This window comes from Protopterus annectens, chromosome 2.part2 (assembly GCF_019279795.1).
Source record: "Protopterus annectens isolate FY-2018-M chromosome 2.part2, PAN1.0, whole genome shotgun sequence".
NCBI lineage: Eukaryota > Metazoa > Chordata > Ceratodontiformes > Protopteridae > Protopterus > Protopterus annectens.
The window spans coordinates 663,563,918-663,583,934 of NC_056730.1; the positions used below are offsets into that span (position 1 = coordinate 663,563,918).

At 42.2% G+C, this 20,017-nt stretch overlaps 1 protein-coding gene across 1 annotated transcript in view; it reads right to left on the reverse strand.

The window, feature by feature from the left end:
* The window catches only part of DNAAF9 (dynein axonemal assembly factor 9), a 2,711,795-nt gene that overhangs the window by 2,290,958 nt on the left and 400,820 nt on the right, over nucleotides 1-20,017 (reverse strand). Inside the window, exon 6 of the mRNA XM_044064082.1 lies at nucleotides 4,104-4,210. Within this exon, the coding sequence (XP_043920017.1) occupies nucleotides 4,104-4,210 (107 nt within the window). The remainder of the gene's footprint in view (nucleotides 1-4,103; nucleotides 4,211-20,017) is intronic.

Genomic DNA, 20,017 nt, shown 5'->3' on the forward strand with positions numbered 1-20,017 from the left:
TGAGGCTTATGAGTTCTCAGACCGCTGGATCTCTTGTAGCTCTATAAGAAATGCACGGGTCTCCTCTAAGCAGTCTCTAAGAAACTGAATAAAGGGATAAAGCCTCAGATCTGTGTGGCTCAGACCTTTTAAGCCCTTAATCTTTTTAATTACAAACCTCTGGGGTCCTAACTGCTTGATATGCTTAGTTAGGTGCATCCAAACCAGAGTACAAGGAGGTGTGGACTTCTTTTGACCTGGAAGAAATACTTTTTGCTATGAGCTATGCAAGGTAAAAGGATTTTCTAACCACCACTGTGATGTGATTGTCAAATGTCAAGAGAGCTGTCCACCCATGTGCCCAGGTCTCTCACAAACTTTTCATTCTGAAGTAGTGTGTTACCAGCACCATAGGTTGGAGTGAAGGGTAACTTACCTAAAGCTATAATGTTGCACTTTTTGGCATGAAGATTGAGCCCATTTTAACATACTAGCTACTGACACGTGTACAAGCATTGTGCTGACATGCAGAGGGGCACTTCACAGCAACTCACAAATTGCATTTACAAATGAACTTTTGTTACCAAAGATCCTTCTCTGACATGCAGAGTTCTGAGAAGTAGATACCAAACAGCAGAGGTCCATGCACAGATCCCTGTAAAATGCCACTGGTCAGCCTTCTGTTTTCACAGGACACACCTCCTACTCAATGTTTGGGTCCTGTCTCTACGCCACTTGGCAATCCACCTAACCTCATACGGGTCAATATGAAGCTCATTCAACTTACTTATTATATTTGCAGGTAGTATGGTATCAATTGCCTTGGCTAGGTCAAGTTATGCTGTGTCTGCAGCTGCCCACAGATGAGTTTAACTCTCTCTCAGGCTCTACCCTTGACAAAGCCAAACTGTGAGGTTTGAGTCTAATAAGATTTGTGATAACACAGTTAATATCAATTCTGCTATGTTCCATGGCTTTGCATATAAGTCTGTTTGACTGACTGGTAATTCCACCCTTGTGAAGTAGCATCACAACAGCTATATGCCAATCCCATCCTCCCAACAAAGCAAGTTGCTAGGCTCAGGTTGAAGAGTGGGTCCACCAATACATGCTTAGTGCTATTAATTACACAACCAGATATGTTGTCAGGCCCTTTGGATGCAGTATTATTTGTTTTGGAGTACCTTCATTCTACGCTCTTTTGTGATGGTTGCTGGTTGATTCCATCAAGGATAAATGTGTTTGGAACAGATATGTCTGGGGTGAATTTAGCACTGAATTTATTAGCCAGTATGCTGAAAATATCTGCAGGATCAGAGTAGTTGGTACTATTATGAAAAAGCTCACAGAAATGTTGGCCATTGTTTCTTATTTTCATGACGACAACTAAAGAATAATTTGTAGTTGTCTTTGGTTTCTGTAGCTAGTCTGATTTTACAGTATGCTTTTGTTTTTCATATATCCTTTTTATTTTCTTAACTAGCTGCTTGATATTCTTCTTAATTTGGGGGTCATTTGTACTCCTACACAGGTTTACACATGTTTTCCCTTTATTACACAGTTTATTTATGCTTGAGGAAAAACACAGTGATTTGCTTTTAGACCTACCATTTGTTTGAATCTAAGTGGGACTGCCAAATTAATACATTTGTCCAGGTGCAAGTAGAACTTTTCTGAATAACAGGGTGGTGCGGGGTTAGCATAATGGTTAAGTATTTAAAATTACAGACAGAGAGCGCAGGGTTTGAGTCTCACATAAGACAACTAGCTAGACTTCAAATGACCCATAAGGGCAGCTAGCCTAGAAGTAACCTTTGAACATTTTGCAGTACTGACGTTTTGGTTAACCCTGTTTTAATTAAATTTAGAGACTTCACCATAGAATTGTACGAGATATGCCCTTGAACTCTGATATTTGTTTCTGGCAATGTGGAGATTCTGATGGAGAAGGTTACAAGTCTGTGTCTGATTTGAGCATTAGAGGGATTAAATTTGTTAAGACCAGGTCAAGTGTTTTCTGTTCTCTAGTAGGTTCCTTAATCTGGTTCAAGAATTTTTTGTTTAGAAGATCCAACATATTTTGAGCATATCCTACCTTGGTGGTGTAGGTTCCCCAGTTAATCACTGGGTTGTTAAAATCACCTAGGATGACAGTGCTCCATCTTAAGGGAGTTCATCCAGGATAGTACTGTGTGATTTTTCTGGAGACATGGAGGTGGTTCTTTAGCATGATATAAACTGATAGCTAATCTTATTTAATGTGATTTGGATCTTAAGCTCTACTTGCAGGTATCTGTCTTGATGTAATGTGGCCTCTAACAAATGTAGATATGCCACAACGCTTTCCATCTGGTCTAAATAAATGGAATGTGCAATATCCAAATACTGAAGGAGTGCTCTCTGTCCACTTAAACCAAGTTTCATTAACAACACATACATGGATGTGCTCCAAATGAAAAAGGCCCTCATGGTCTGGCAGTTTGTTGTTTAGACTTCTAGTATTAAGTAGAGACACCTTAACATGAAACAAGGGTTGATTTCCTTTGGAAGTTAGGTTGGGAGGTTTAGCAGCTGGACCTTGCATAAAAAAGGCACAATGGGGGGAGCAAAAGCTTTTGCCAGTACAAGGAAGCCTTGGAATTAGAGGTACATACCATCTCTGGCAAAGCAAGAACAACTGACACGCATCTCACCCTATGCTGAGACAAAGCACATCCCACAAAACGACATCAAGTGTTTAGCCAACTGTTTAAGCCAATCAGTTCTTCTTTATACCCTGGCATCACTTTGGTGATGGAAGGATTCCACTTAATACAAATGTCATTCCTGCATCTGTGATGTGCATAAACAGCTCAATCATCTCTCTCTTTAAATCCTTCAGGGCTTTGCGCAACAGGTCATATACCCCAGCTTAGGTCACAATCACACCATATTCATATAAGTATGTGTTAAGGGTCTTAATAGCCCTTATAGCGTCAGCAGTCTTAGCTCCTAACAGAGTGCTGTCACTCACTGTGAGGCAGCAACACTAACCACCATGCCGCTGTTCCATCCTGGCCCTAACACAGTTCAAGTCTATATTATATGCTCTAAGAGACTTTTCTTCGAACATATAATCAGACACCAAAACAGCGAATGTTCTAAAGCGTGAATGGCCACGTCCTCAAATGTTTTCCTCAGGGAAAAAATTCAGTTGGCTGTTATCGGGAATTGCCCTTTTACCCAACATAAAGCGATCTCAGAGATGGTATATTTAGTTAGGGGGGTGTGGCACAGCCCCCCACGTCGGGGATTTGGGGGGTGAAGCCCCCCCACTTGATTAAGGTTTTGAAGTTTGTGGTTTTTTTTTATGGCCCTGTGCATTTTTTCCCAGGGAAAAAAATTGCGGATGTGGCCGTTTGCACTTTGGAGCGTTCACTCTTTAGGTGTAGATGATTATATGTTCAAAAAAGTCTCTGAGCATATAATATAGACCCATACAGTTCTATGATGTTCACAGATGCTCATTAAAAGACTGCTTTCATCTGCCACATTATGCCTCCATGCAGTCACCAACTATGGTACAAACATGTTCAGTTATGAAATCCCTGCCAATACAGGAAAGAAATGCACAAAAGTACAAGGAAAAAGTACTAATTTTACAGCATTCTGTTCTTATCAGTTTATTGCACTTTAATGTGGATTCCAGCAAGTTAATTAACTGGCTCCCAGACTCACTTCTTAAAATCACAAACTCCATAATCTACTGTATATAATAACAAGAAATAAAAGTATAAGATTCAACAAGTCATTGCATTACAGGTTAGGGTTTTTACACAGTCTGATCTTTTGTTTGGTACAGTTTGCCAAATTAACCACCCTGTACCTTCTTCATATAAACAAAGAGAAATGCTCCAAGTTCCAGAAAAAAAAAAAAAAAGACATAACTGCAAAATTCAATGAAACTTTATAAAAGCTCCAAGAGGTTAGATGTAAATGTACCAATTACATTAACTGCATGTTTCATGCTTACATGTGAGACACTTGATGACTGGCTCCACTTTAGCTTTTGTTAAAAAACAAAATAATTCCATTACCATACCCCTATATTTCTAAATATAAAACTTAACGATTTAAAAGAATACCTCGTGTTTCATGGTAAAAAATCCTCCTCCTCCAATTCCTTCCAGTGCAAAGGCCTGCACTATTGGCCACTTTTCTACAATGAACATATCAAATTTTTGCAGGTGACCTGAAACAGACGAAAGGGTGGGTTACTTCAGAAGGAATGTAAAGAAAATAAATACTCTCAAGTATATTCTCTAAAACACACAGACAATCTTCAGACATATTTAGACTACTGCAACTGCTATACATCACTAAGCCATTTTACTCAAACGCAGCTTCATGATACAATGCACAGTTTACTGGAATGGATAACTTGTGCTGAATAAGCATAACAGCAATATGCAGAAATAAGCAGAGAGTCCTGATTCAGTGGCATATAAAGATTAAATCCTGTCTACAATTCTGACAACCAGAGTTCAAGTACTGACAGGCTCTGGAATGATGTGAGTGAGTGACTTTTATCCGGCTCAACCATCTTGAAGGGAGGGAGATGCAGCCCCAGTCGGTCTTTGCTCTTGTGTAGACAGACATTTGGATGTTGGTCACTGGCCATGGGATGGGAGCATAACAGCCAAAGTACTGAGGATGTGTGCAAGAAAAACAGACGGGCTAATTGAGAAAGACATGATGGTCAATAAGCAAGGGGGTCAAAAAAGCAGTAGTCAAGTAATGCAAAAAGATAAGCGAAGTTACTTACAGAGGTGCAGCTTGCAATGAAACATGAATGAAGGCTCCATTTTTTCTCCAAACAATATTTCAATTAATTGTTTTCATAATGGAAAACAACATTCATTCATTCATTCGTTCATTCTCCAATTATTTGCTTAATCCAGTTCTAGGTCAGGGGGAAAAACAGCAGTCTATCCAGGTGTTCAGTGAGTGCAAAGAACAGAAACTAATCCTGGATGAGGAAGTAGCCATTCATATATCCTATAAATTACATTTTTATGTTAATTAGGGCAGGGCGATTGCATCATGCTAACAATTTTTGCTGTAATTACAGCAAAAACTGGCATTAAGTCAAGCCCAGCCCATAAAATCTGTCCATTCCCTGCTAATAAGACAAGCTTAGGAAACAGTCATCCAAGCTCCTCATTTTCTCCTATCAACCCTTAATGACCTTATATCTACTACACTGCATCTTTAATCTCTCTACTACTTTAACCCATAACTACATTAGAAAGGTTATCTCATGCATCCATCATTCTATGACTAAAATATATTTCAACTTATTTCTGTGATAGTGATTTGCTACATTCAGATTGTTTGTGCTGCTCATTTAAAGTGCTGATGCATACTGAAGGATAAGCATAGATACTCTTGCAAACCTTTGACCACGGAAAATATCAGGCACCCCTCCTCAGAAACTAACTTTCCCCATATGTGACCATTTATGGATGAAGAGCAGCACGGGGGGGGGCTATTCTATAACAGGGGCAGCTGCTGAATTCAAAACAAGGTGGAGCTGTAAGCAGCAATGGATTTTGCGAGGCTGACTAAAGTGGGGTGCAGCTACATCAGAGCAGATCAGCCTTGAACATTGTTAGTTTTATATGAATAACTACGCACGTGATGATAGGAAGTACTGCCAGCCATGCCAGGAGAAGTAGGGCAGCGGATGTGTAACATATGCCAACACAGCTAGCTGGAAATTTGTAAATAATTATATGTCATTTGTATATATTTGTACAGATGCTTGTGCTGAAAATGTATTTGTGACGTTTGTCTGTGTTATCAACAGTGTGCCCTGCTGGAAGGAAAAGAAATGTACATGTATTATTGTAACTAAATTAAATGTAACAATTGTAACAGCATATACTGGGAGAGAAGAGGTTAATTCACCTGACTTTTGAAAAAAAATATTCTTGAAATTAAATTACTTTATGGGTTAAGCCATAAAGATGTTATCCCACAGTTTTGAATGGAGCCAGACATGCAATGTCTATGCTACAGAATAGGTTGTAGCTCCTGTAGGAAGAGTGGAATGGTTTTATGACTTCCAGCAGCTGCACCACATTTGAGCAATGCTCTATCTGTGTGTATGGTAACACTTAGGTGATAAAACCTTGACAGCTTCTGGCAGTGGGGGTTGCATGGGTACCAGAAGTCAGATGACCAGATGTAAGTGATGTCACTCTGTGCAGAAATAATCTCTTAATATTAGAGGAGACTGAAGTCTCAGGAGCATTCTGTGTTCTGTTTTGGATCTGACAACAAGGACCACTTACCCATCTTGCCTTGCTCTATTCGGTAAGTAGGAACAGTAATTATTTTAGTCAATCAGGAATAGATAGTCAGACTAGCTAAATACTGTTTTTCTATAACAGTGTGAAACTCTCCATCAGTATTATTTTTAATACTCCCTGTGAAGTGTTAAACTCTGGTGGTTACTGTAAATAGATATTTAGTATTTTCATGTTTTATTATTATTTACTATTAAATATATTTAAACTTTTCATTGGGCTGGTCTTTTTTTAGAAAATATTTAAGTTTTAAGAGTATTTGCACATACTTATTTGGTGATAACTCTGGCCACTCCTAAACCCATGGCTATTTGGTCAACATTACCATTTGTATTAATATTAATTTCACTCAGTATAATTGGATACCCTTTTAAGAGCCTTACAGTAACTGACTGGTGGCAGTGAAACTACCTTATAGTCTGGACAGAAGGTGGCATAGCTAGTAAATCTGTGTCAGACTTTCCAAGGTGTAGTGTGAAAATTAAAGCTAAAAAAGAGTGTGTGTATCAGCTACTTGGAGCACGGACACAAAGCACTGGTTTCACAGAGAGGGTGCTGGAGGACTTGGCTTGGACACTTGGCTGAGGACCTAACCCTAGAGCTGTGCCAGTGGAAAGTCTTGCTGGGGACATGGAGGGAGACAGATAGACACCCAGACCCTGGGATGAGTGTGTGCCCAATGTGCTCTTAAGAGAAATTGTGCTGTATCCATTTGTATTCCAAGTGAATGTCCCTCTCCAGTATCAGTGGTGAGGATTCAGACTCCTTGATTACTGGCCCAGAGTGGGGACGTCTCAAGGCAGGCCACTGCAGTAGATATAGTACAGGTAGTCTTCAGTATGTGAGCCTGAAGTGTACACACTGCTTCCCTGATCGCCACCAGAATCCCAAATAAGTATGTGACACCACCACTACTCATACTAGGCAGAGTATTTTGATATCATTTTAGGGTTTTGCTATCATCTTCTAGTTTCACAGCTGAAAAGGACTGATGGTTTTAGTCCGTGTGCTGTGGAACAGGCAGCTACATTGTGTTATTCATGCATGCTTTTGCCAACTGGGTGTTAATGTGATACATCATGCAGACGACTGATGTAGTTAATCTGGGTGCTGTGGAACAGACTGCTATGCTATGTAATTAATGTGTGCTTTTGCTAGTTGGGTGATAATGTAATACACCACGCAGGTTGCATAGATATGTCCTTTTCTTTTGTTTATCTATGCATTTGTGGTAGTATGAAAAGGACTCAACATTGTGACCTGCACAATCTGCAGCAGCAGATCAGCTTGTCCATTTGCTGTTATGGACTCCAGCAAATACAGACTGCTCAGTCCAGTAGTAAGAGTCCCATTCGTGCATGTGCACAAACACAAGCACAAACACAAACACAAACACAAACACAAACACACACACAAACACAAACACACACACACACACAAACACACACACACACACACACACACACACGTACAGGCATGTAAGCAAACCATTTCAAACTCAGCAGCACAAAAAAGTGTGAATAAAAAAAAATTCAAGACATGAAGTCTTTTGTAACTCTCTCTGCCACAGAAAGTACTGACTGCTGAGCAGTCCCAAGGAATGCATACGATTGTAATAAAGTTCTTACTATAATGCTTAATCCCTTTCATCCATATCTGTCCAATAAAACCAATGGATCTTCAGGCCTACTATTAGATTTGAGACACCAAAACTAGTTCTCTAGACTTGAGCTCCTTCAATTTTTTCCATACCCATAATGTACATGTAGGAGAGGCTACCTCAGACTGAGTTTGCTGCCCATTAAGAAGGATTGGTTTGTTATGGAGAGCTCTGAAGAAGAGCAGTAAAGATCTTCCAGGTCCTTTGGAATTGACAATTCTCAAGAGGGATAGTGTGAGGGTTGACATACGGGATGGATATTGAAGAAATGATCCATCACTATACAAGTACATAAAGTACAGCTGTGCACACATACTTACCATAACAAAAGATGTTAGAATAAATCACTGTTTTATCAGCCTTAGCTGTATGGGTAATGTCCTGCTACAGACTCTCAAGCTACTTGTTGCAGGAGCTCCTAAGTGGAGAAAACCAGCAGTCTGGGCTCCAACGGTTTCAATACTTACTTGCTAATTGAAAAAAGGGAGGCTAGGATCCTGTGCAAAGTTAGGTAGAGATATACAGATTCTTACCCTTGCATAAACATACACAAAAATGGGGATGGAGGAAGGGAACCGCTACTACAGCAGTGGTTTACCTGAATATCTACTCTTACAATAAGTTTATTTAAAGAAGTGTACAATGTTCATTCATAATCACTGGTGCAGTAGCCTTAGCTGTATGGACAGAATACCAAAGCTTAAACAGTTTGGCAGGAGGGGGTGAGGGTCCAGAAGTCCCTGAAGAATAGTCCTAGCAAAGCTTGTTCTAAACACAGAAAAGGAATCTAGTGTGTAATGCTTTACAAAAGTATGTACAGAGGATGAGGTAGCTACCTCTAGGAAGCCAAGGTCCTTGTAAAATGAACCTTGATGTTGCCTGGAAGCATCTTATAATGGTGGGGAAAAAAGGCAAAGGGCAAACATCTGGAAATGGTTTGTTTTGACTCAGATTGCCCTTTTTACTTATCATAGAAAATAAATAGCTGTTCAGCTTTCCAGAAAGATTTAGTTCTGCCAAGATAATACCTGAGCTGCATATCCTTTCTCTTTGTTTTTTTTTTTTAATTTTGAAAGGAAGAAAGGGAGACTGATGGCTTAGTTTAATAAAAACTCTGAAACCACTTTAAGCATAAATACGTTTTTTTTTTCTCAAAGAAACCCTTTATGGAACACAAAATAGAAATTTCCCACCATATGAGCTTGCAGCAACCTGTTATACTTCTTCAAAGAAATCAACTGTAAATCAGTCTGATGAACTGTTTCAAAAGGAGATAAATAGAAGTTATGTTCTTACCATAACGTTCCATGTTAGTTGTCTTCTTCTCGCCTTCTTTCTTGCTGGATGGGTTCGGAGCCGACCTCGGCCCGACTGCCACTCTAAAGCTCGAGAGTTGGTTCCACCGGCTCGAGGCTCCCCTTATATCCCACAATGCTAGGCGAGAATTACCTCAGATCTCGTTTGTGAGCTAGGCAGCTAATAATATAACCAGAAAACTGGAAAAAGAATCCACCTCTATAAACAAGGGGAAGAGGAAAGGTGACCTAAAGCCTGATCTAGGAAAATATGCACAGCAGAGCATATACCTATAGCAAAGAGGTGGTAGAAAGAGAGGTCACAATCAAACTCCTCTAGGTCTGTCCAGGCCAGGGGGAAGGAGTGGGGACGAAGAAGAAGCGAGAAGAAGGCAACTAACATGGAACGTTATGGTAAGAACATAACTTCTATATGTTAAGTTGTCTATCTCGCCTTCATTCTTGCTGGATGGGACCGCCCCTAGCACCTTGTCCCGGTGGCCTAACGGAACAGACTCTTGAGAACAGTGGAACCAAAGTTAGCTCTATGCCTAGAAGCTAAATCCAACTTATAATGAGAAATGAAAGTGTGAGGAGTAGCCCAAGTAGCCGCTGCACAAATGGTGTCAATAGGCAGTCTGTCTTGGAAGGCTATAGAAGTAGCCAAAGCTCTGGTGGAATGGGCTTTAGGTTTGTTAGGCAGCTTTTGGTGTCTAATTTCATAAACAAGAGAAATCAGAGATGTTAGCCATCTAGATAATGATACCTTTGAAACTGAAAGTCCCTTTCTGCCTTCTGCATAGGAGACAAACAGCTGGTCAGATTTTCTGAATTGTTTGGTTCTATCCAAATAGTACCTTAACTGACGATGAACATCTAGCCAGTGTAATTTTTGTTCAGACCTATTGGAATATTCTGGAAAAACACAGGAGGTCAATGCTTTGATTTAGGTTAGACGTCGAGGCTATCTTAGGCAAAAAGACGGGTTGGTTCAGAAGATACCCTGTCCTTATGGAACAACAGATAAGGAGGTCGACTGCTGAGTGCATGAAGTTCTGAAACTCTTCTAGCTGAAGTAATAGCTACCAGAAAGAGAGTCTTCCATGACAGCAATTTTAAGGAACAGGAGGCTGCAGGTTCGAAAGGGGAAGAATCAAAGAACTAAGAACTAAATTTAGGTCCCAAGGAGGAGGAGGATTTCTTATAGGAGGTCTGAGTAGAAAAACTCCTTTCAAAAAGGCTTTGCAAAGCTTGTGGGACATTATGGCAGACTCTGAAATACCCACATGAAAATTAGAAATAGCTGCCAGTTGAACTTTAAGAGTAGAAGGAGATGAACCTGCATGGAAGAGTTCAGCTAGAAAATCAAGGACCATTTGGATGGAAGCAGTGAAAGGATCTATGTCCCTTCCTTGAGCCCAATAGGCGAAACGTTTCCACTTACTCAAATAAATCTTTCTAGTGGAAGATTTATGGAAGCTATCAAAATATCTCGAACAGAGTGAGATATTTGAGGAAGCCTGGCTAAGGTTGGAATTGGAGGAACCAAGCAGTGAGGTTCAGAGAGGGAAGGGAGCGATGAAACTGACCCGACTGATGGATCAAAAGATCTGGAACTAGGTCCAGATGCCAAGGTCGCCCAACAGAAAATGATGCAGAAAGGGGAACCAAACCTGTCGAGGCCAGTAAGGAGCAATGAGGATCAACGAGGCCTTCTGAGCGATAGCTTTCTGTATCACTTGAGAGATTAGTGGGAAGGAGGAAATGCATACAGAAGTCCCGGGCCAATCTTGGACTAGAGCGTCTCTGCTGGGCTGGTCTGGTAAAGGGAATAGGGTGAAATAATCTCTGCACTTGCTGTTTTGGGGAGTAGCAAAAAGGTCGCAGCAAGGCTGACCCCACTTGAGAAAAATTTCTCTCACAACAGAGTCTTTCAGAGACCACTCGTGAGGCATGAGGATAGCTCTGCTCAACTTGTCCGTGATTTGATTGGACTTCCCGGGATGTGCGTTGCTATCAGAAACCGCTGAGAAGAAATCGCCCATTGCCACAGTCTGAGTGCTTCTCGACACAGGGGGTAGGACCTGGTTCCGCCTTGTTTGTTGATATACCACACTACGGACATATTGTCCGTCTGTATTGCTATCGTTCCCAAGGGAAGAGAGTCTTGAAGGGCTTGCAACGCTAAAAGCACTGCTCTCATCTCTAGAACATTTATGTGCAAGTGGCATTCTTCTGGTTGCCATGTGCCCTGGACAGTTCTGCCCTGATAATGCCCCCCCCCACCCGATCAGGGAGGTGTGCGTTGTCAGTGTAGCAACCGGAGGGGAGGAACAAAGGGTCTTCCCAATAAGAGCTGAGGGGAAGACATCCACCACAGAAGATGATTCCTGCATGTTTGCGTGATCATAATGGTGTGGGACATCGGAAGTTGCTGGTATGACCATTGTGTGAAGAGCATCCATTGAAGGATTCTCATGTGGAATCTGGCTAACGGAAGCAAAGGAATGGCAGCCGCCATAATCCCCAATACTTTCAGAACTAACCTGGCTTTGACTCTGTTGCTGCTGAAGATGAGCGAGACCAGTTTTTGTATGTCTGTTATTCTCTGATCTGTTAGCCTCGCAGACATGTTGACTGTGTCTAGAATTGCGCCTATGAAGGTAATAACACGACAAGGCGACAAAACAGACTTTTCGCAATTTATTGAAATGCCTAAATTTTGACAAATGCGAAAGGTGTAGTCCCTGGCCAATAGAAGAAGATGCTTGGTGGGAGCTGTGAGGAGCCAGTCGTCCAAATATGGAAACACCTGGAATCCTTGACGTCTCAGGTGAGAAGCTACCACTGCCATGCATTTGGTAAACACCCGGGGGGGAGTGGTGAGACCAAAAGGGAGGGCCCCGAATTGAAAAAGACTGGGTCCCCACCCGAAGCGGAGGAAACTTCTGGAGCGGCTGTTCATTTTATGTGATAGTACGCATCCTGAAGGTCTATAGAGCACATCCAGTTTCCCTTTCCCAAAAGAGGAAGGATGGACTGCAGCGTGACCATCCGAAATCTTGTTTTCTTGACTGACTTGTTCAAGATACTGAGATCCAAAATTGGTCTCCAGTCCCCTGTTTTCTTTGGAACTAAAAAGAACCTGGAGTAGATTCCGGATCCTTGCTGGTCTGCTGGAACTGGCTGAATTGTTTTGCAAGCAGCTTTGAAATTTCCAAAGCTGCAAGATCCCTTTGAGCGGGTGGAACATCTGGAAGGGATTTTTTTGATTGGTTTGGAATGCGAACGAAGGGAATGGAATAGCCTTCGGAAATGATGGACTGTACCCATTTGTCTTGAGTTAGGGATAGCCAGGCTTCTGGGTACAGTGACAATCTTCCCCCGACTGCCTCCGAAGGTGGGCAGTCGGGCAACACCTCAGGGATGCTGAAAGGGCTTATCAGAGAAGGCTTATCGATTGCCCTGGTTCTGCGGACCCCCCCTGCCTCTAGGGCGACGTCTACCATTGTTGTTCCCGCCTCTGCCTCTGGCGGAGAACCGACTCTGTGCGTCAGGCGAAGACCCTTGAGATTGTTTGCGGAACCACATTTTCCCACTTTTCTGACCTTTGGGGTAAGGCCTAAAAGGAGAAGAAAAACGGACTCCGACGGCAGAAAGAGTCTTGCCATCTGTCTCGCACCTAGTCAAGGTTTCTTTCACTTGAGGACCAAAAAGAGATGATCCATCGAATGGGGAATTAGTGAATGACGTTTTAAAGGGGTCCGCAAAGTTGCATAGCCGCATCCAGGCATGCCTACGTAAGGCCACACCTGTCCCTGCGGCCCTGCTCGCTCCATCAGCCGCATAAGAAAGGAGGCGCATGGAGGAGTTAGCTATGGAGTTCAGGGTAGCCAGCTGAGTGTTCATCTTGTCTTGAAAACCCGCAGCCGTAGGATCCTTCAACATGTCACTCGCTTCTTTGATCAAGTCCCTTTGAAGACGAGTAAAATGGCATAGGTAGTTCAGCTTAACGCATTGCAAATGTCGCTGACGAGAACATCCGCTGCACCTGTCCATGGACCTAGATTCCTTGTTAGGTGGATGGACAGGCACTGAAGGATCAGCTAGTTCCTTCTTAGTGGCAGCAGCGACCACCATAGCATCCACAGAAACTCCTTTTGTCAGAAACTGTTTATCTGCTGGTGCTGTAATGAATTTTGAGGGTCTCCTGGGAGTGGGGTCCACTGAATCAGGAGCCGCCCATGCCTTTTGCTACCACCTGCATGAGGGGTCAAAGGGGAGACACCCAGGAGGTGGAAGGACGAGAGCCAAATGCCTCAAGGTACACAGATTCATCCTCCGAAGGGTTGAGGGCTGGCCAATTTCCCCTCTGCTTAAGGATTTCTAGAATGTCTGCAAATGAGACATCTTCAGAAGGGGAACGGGGAACCCTCGAATCCTCTAAATCTGTGTCAGAGGTGACGGACTCAGGTGAGTCTATGTGTTTCCTCTTACACTTCTCTTCCGAGGGGCTCTTCTGCCAAATCAGGAGAGGCCTCGAAGAGGATGAGATCCCACGGGGGATTCCTGAGGAGCTGCCTCTCTGTGGTCCGGGATGAGGGAGTGAGTCGACTTGACCTGAGGCACCGAAGAGGGGGGGGTGGACAGAGCCGACTGTGGGTAGAACCAGGTTCTAACACACTCCGCATGACCTCGAACGCACCCCTGTCAGGCAGAGCCAGAGGTCCCCGCCCGAAAGCTAAAACCTCCCTCGGCACCGACAGTGATGGCTCGAGGTCGATGTCGGAGCCGAACTCACCAGCGCCGAAGCCCGAGAGGGAGAGCGGGTCGGACAATGGTCCGATGCCACTCACCCTCGGAGCCGACGATGGAAGTCCGCACCGAGATTCTTCAAGGAAGAAATCGGAGCCGACGATGGAGCCGAAGACAATTGTATCGGCTCCGACGCTACCACAGTCTCGGTTCAACGCCTGCCCGAGCTCAACGGAGTCGGAGGAGGAACATATTGAGGGGCAGGCATCGACTGATGAGTCGGGCTCTGAAGCATTTGGGCCAGTGCCTCGGACTTAAGAAGTCGACTCACTACCCTCTGAAGGTCATGGTCCGACAGCCTCGATGACCTAGAGGAGTGAGATCTATGGCTCCGTTCAGACAGCAGAGGAGATGCTGGAGCCGAATGAACGGAGCCAAGGGATGGTGACCTAGACCTCTTCCTAGATGTCGGTTCCGAAGGTCTGGTCGGAGCCGACACGGGAATTTCTAATACCTCGGCTCCAGCCGGAGCCGAGGAAACCACAGAAACTGTAGACTGAGACTCATCGGCTCCAGCCGGAGCCGATGTAGACGGAGGTTTCGTAGCCTTAGGTCTCGGCTCAGTAGCTGGAGCCGAGGACCTAGAAGCCTTGGAGGACTTCCCCGAAGAGACTGTAAGGGAACCCTCAGGCTTGAGTAAACCTCTCAGAATCAGTTTGTTTTTTCTTTCCTGCAGGACCCTGGGGCTGAAGCCGTGGCATACAGCACAGGAGTCCTGCAGGTGCAAAGGCCCCAGGCAGTAGACACAAGAAGTGTGACCGTCTGTCAGAGACATTTTCTGACAGCACGAGTCACACTTCTTGAAGCCTGAGACCTTTGAGTCTTTAGACATTTTAGAAAAGTGTAATCACACACACCCAGTCAAACACACCGATTACACCCTATCCTATTTTAAACTCAAAAAATAAAACAAACTACCAAAGTTTTAAATTATGAGAACACACACACACCACTAGGGGATGGAGGAAGAAGGCCTGAAGGCCCGAGGGAAGAACTTATAAGTTCTTGTGGAGAAGAAATGGGATTTTAGAGAGAAAATGGGGGAGATTCCACTAAACTAAGGGGAAACAAGTGTTAAAATTAAAATTAAAGGGGTTTAAGTATACTAACTTTAATCCAAAGTTACTCACCAAGAAGCCGGTAGAAAACCAACACCTCGATCGCTGTAACAAAAGATCTGAGGTAAGCATTGTGGGATATAAGGGAGCCTCGAGGCGGTGGAACCAACTCTCGAGCTTTAGAGTGCCATCCAGCAAGAATGAAGGCGAGATAGACAACTTAACATCTTTTGTTTAAGTTAATTTTAAGATCTCATGTAGGTGCCACCTGTTTTATAGGTGAACACATACGTAAATCCCATGGGCAGACATGCTGAAATGACAGAGATGAATAAAGGCATATGAAAGGAGACAGGATAATAAATCACATAAATATCAGAAAACTAATGGTACAGAAACCCTGAATTGGTCCTGGTTCTTATTGTTGCACTAACTAGCATTTTTTTTTCCATTTAACAGTATAATATTTCCTAGTAGCAGTTTTCTTTGCCTCCTTTAACACCTGATGCGCATCCTCAGAAAAAAAGTGCCTTAAAGGCATCACAATTGAATCATTCAGGCAGGCAGGCAGGCAGTTGTAGTTGCAAACACCTCTTGTCTTGTGTTAGTAGACCCACTGTGTGATGAAGTTTGTAGTAACTGCCCTTGGCCATATGAAGGGAGAGCCATTGTTGCCTGTGCCAGCCCAGAAAGGAGTAACTGCAATGATTCTTGGAGAGTTATTCTGAATCTTCAAAATGACCCTGAATATCAGTGAAAAGGAAGGAAATGCATACAGGAAGATTCCCAACCAAGGGAATGAAAATAATCTGTTATCCAGGCTTGTTTGCAAGTGATCCAGGAACACAACTTCAGCTGCCTGTTTTGAAAGTAGGCAAATACATCTACTTGAGAATTTCTGCACAAATGGATCAATTCCTGTAAGGCTTCCTCATTCAGTTTCAAATCATGAGCATCTGTCCTGGTCCTATTCAGCTTGTCTGCCACAACATTTTGCTTTGTTGAAATGTAAGAAGCTTATTGGGTTAAAACTGTGCTGAACTGCTACCTCCCAAGTTAACATAGCCAGCCTGCATAGGAGGCAAGATCTAGATCCTCCTGTTTATGTACCACATCACTGTGATGCTGTCTGTGATTACTTGAAGTGGCCCTTAAGACCCAAGATGATGCAGAGAACTGAGAGTATGAATAACAGCAAACATCTCTTTCACAATAATGTGCTTCAGCCAGTCCTTTATTCCACACACCCTACATTTTTAACCTCAAAGACAGTTTCCCATGCAAAATCCGATGCCATTGTTACAGATTGTGCAAGGGTAGTCAGAGAAAAGGGAAGACCAAAATTCAAGGATATTTAGTCTCTCCACCAAAGCATCTCTCTTTTCACACATTGCAGCACTGGAATCTTGAAATGTCAAGGGGGATGAAGATGCTTTACTGTTTTCAGAAACCAGTAAATTTCTCGCATATGCAATCTGGCAATGAGAATCATGAGAATCACAAAAGTCATAAACCCTAGTATCCTAAGGTATTCTCTTGCTGAAGTCTCAGACTGAATAGAAAAGCTCAGGAACAATTCCAGACACAGGTTTTCTTTTTCTTGGGGAAGGAATGCCTTTTGCATGAAGGTATCCAGAAGGCACATGATAACACTATCCTGTGGGAAAGAATTAAGTAGGATTTTTGAATGCTGTCCTGGAATCCCAGCTTGATAAGGAGGTTTCTTTCTCATGTAAGGGACATCTGACACTTTGAGAAATATTCTGCAAAGATAAGGGAGTCATTTAACTACAGAAAATGTGAATACTCTGCAATGGGCTATCATGGAAACTAGACACTTTGTGAACACTCTTGGAGCAGAAGATAACCGAAAGAGTAATGCACAGAATAGATAGTGTAACCAAACACACAAAACTTTATAAAACTTCTAAAATCTATGGCAATAGGAATGTGATGATAAACATCTTTCAAATCTACAGTTATCAACACACACAGAGGAGGAAATGAGAAGTAAAGTTTGTAGGGATCACATTTTGAACTTTGAAACTTGCACAAATGGTTGAGAAAGGACAGACCAAAAAATGTTCTCCAAGAGGGGTCATTCTTTGGCACCAGAAACATTCTTAAATAAAAATGTCTCCCCCACTGGTATAGGTGAAATGGTTCTATGACCCAGAAAAAATTGGTTAATGACTTATGAAAACAGAAAACTCTGATATGAAGGATGAGGTGGAAACCCCTGAAAAGGATGGAGGTTTTTCCTGTCACCAGTAGCCCTCCTAAATAATTCTTAGAACCCATTTGTCTGAAACAATATGATGCCAAAAAGGAAGGTGAAAAATTAGGCTCTCAAACAGGTTTAAGGAGGTGGCATGGTGAGTAGGGGGGAATGCTACAATAGTCATTCCACATTATTAAACTGTCCCTTTTAATGGAAGGTTCTCTCCTTTTTCTTTGAACCTTCTTGTCACTATTTCTTGTATGTCTGCTTTTTGGATGCCTGCTGAAATTGCTTATTTTGCATTTTATTTATTTGTAATTGTTTTCCAGGGTACAGCACTGATCTCCATGGACCTTTTTCAGGCTCAGGACAGAAGCAGTGTCTGGTTAAGTGACTTGCTCAGAGTCAAACAGTTAAGCAATGGAGGCTGACGGCAATCAAACCTTGCACCACCGGACCACAAGAAAATAGCTCATTAATTAGCCTCTTAATCCTATAAACCAACTGACATACAAAGGAACCTGAGTTTGCAGCAAATGTTTTAGCAAAGTTGAAGGTGGGATGAAAACTCTGATAGACCTCCTGGATCAGTTTCCCTCTTTAATCAAACTGCTTCAATATCTGAACAGTATAATGACCAAACAAAACCTCTTTATCCAAAGGAGAATTTAAATTTCAGGATTAACATATTCATTCACCAAGCAAACTAACCCATAAGAAAAGCAGAAGCTGCTGCCTTGAACACAGAGTCAGCACAGTCATAAGAATACTTTAAAGAATATTTAGATACCTGGGAAACAGAAGCAATTTAAGAATTCAAAGAGGACTTACTTTTTGAAGAGGGAAGGTTGACAGTAATGTTTCCCATACTGTCAAAAGAAGCCAACAGATACCTTACTTGATCATTTAGAAGTCTGAAGGATAAAGTGGTAGAAGAATAGATCCTCTTCCCAAATCTGTCAAAAGCGTTCCCATCTTTGTCACAGGGAGAAGGGCTAGAATTGATTGATACAGCAAAAAGTGACACAGGTACAGCTGCAGGATTACATCAGGGATGAGAAAACAAATATTTGTAAGGATGAAACTTTATATAGTCTGTTTGGCATTTTTTGGGGATGTAGCTTAACTGTCAGGTATATTGCAAGTAACATCAGAAACATCCTCCATCCTGGTAAATATTACGAGAAATGACAGCAGGCTGTGGAAATCCAACTTATAATAAATAAAGAAGTTATGTACTTACCATAATGCTCCATATGTTTTGTCCATTTTCATTCTTCCTCAACTAATGGGATCCAATCCGCAGATCCGACTCGGACGTTACATTAGCTCGTAGCCTCCAACAAACTCTTGAGCTCCTTTCCTACCCATAATGCACTATCCCTAATATCTCTCAGATCTTGCTTGCAGCTTGACAGGTAGAGTATAAAAGAAATGCCACAACTGAAGTTCAACACAAAGGACACGCGTCCTGAAGTGTCTTATTGCTCCAGAAGTCAGTTATGAAAAATGGCAGGGGATGGTGGGTGGGGAGTTGAAGAAGAATGAAAATGAGCAACACTGATGGAACGTTATTAAGTACATAACTTCTTTATCTGATGTTGTCAATTTTCATTTATTCCTCAACTAATGGACAGAGTCCCCATCTACCTAGATTCCTGGGTAGACTCTAAGGAAGGATATTCCTGAGTACAGCTGAGCTAGAGACTGCTCTTCCTCTCGAGACCAGATCTAGCTTGTAATGAGTGATAAAGGTACGAGGATTAGATCAGGTTGCGGCTGCACGTATATCTTTTACAGAGGCTCTAGACTGCAATACAGTAGAAGTTGCCATAGATCTGATTGAATGAGCCTTTAATGGTTTTGGTAAGGTTAGATTAAATTTGTTACAGACAAATGAAATGCAATCTATCAACCATCTGGCTAGAGTTACCTTTGTGACTGATTCACCCAACTTATGTGCAAAGGAAACAAACAGCTGATCTGTCTTTCTAATCTCTTTTATTTTGTGTAGGTAGAAACCTAATTGTCTATGAGCACCCAGAAGAGAAGCACATATTCTCCTTTTATCTGTAAATTTTGGGAAAAATACTGGCAAGTTAATGGATTGTTTAATGTTGGATTCTGACGCCACCTTAGGAAGGAAGGAAGGAAGCATTGGTAGGCAATGTAACCCTATCCTTATGAAAAATCAAATACGGAGGTTTAGAAGACAATGCCTGAACTTCTGAAATTCGTCTAGCAGATGTAATTGCAACTAAAACAATAGTTGTCCAGGTCAAAAAATGAAGATCACATTTGGTTGCAAGTTCAAAGGGAGAATGAATTAAAACTTGCAGAACCAAATTTAAATCCCATGGTGGCATGGGGTCTTTACAAGGTGGTCTTAGCAGAAAAGTACTTTTCAAAAAGGCTTTGCACAGTTTACATGAAGCCAATGAAGAATTGTGAAACCCTACATGAAAATTAGAGATAGCTGAGAGTTGAACTTTAATAGTTGAGCTTGCACCCTCATTAAATAAACTCACTCAAAATTCTGGAACAGAATAAATTGGAGCTGAGAAGAGGTTTACCTGACTCTGCTCTGACCAGTAAACAAACCTTTTCCATTTACTCCTGTAGAGTTTCCTAGTGGAAGG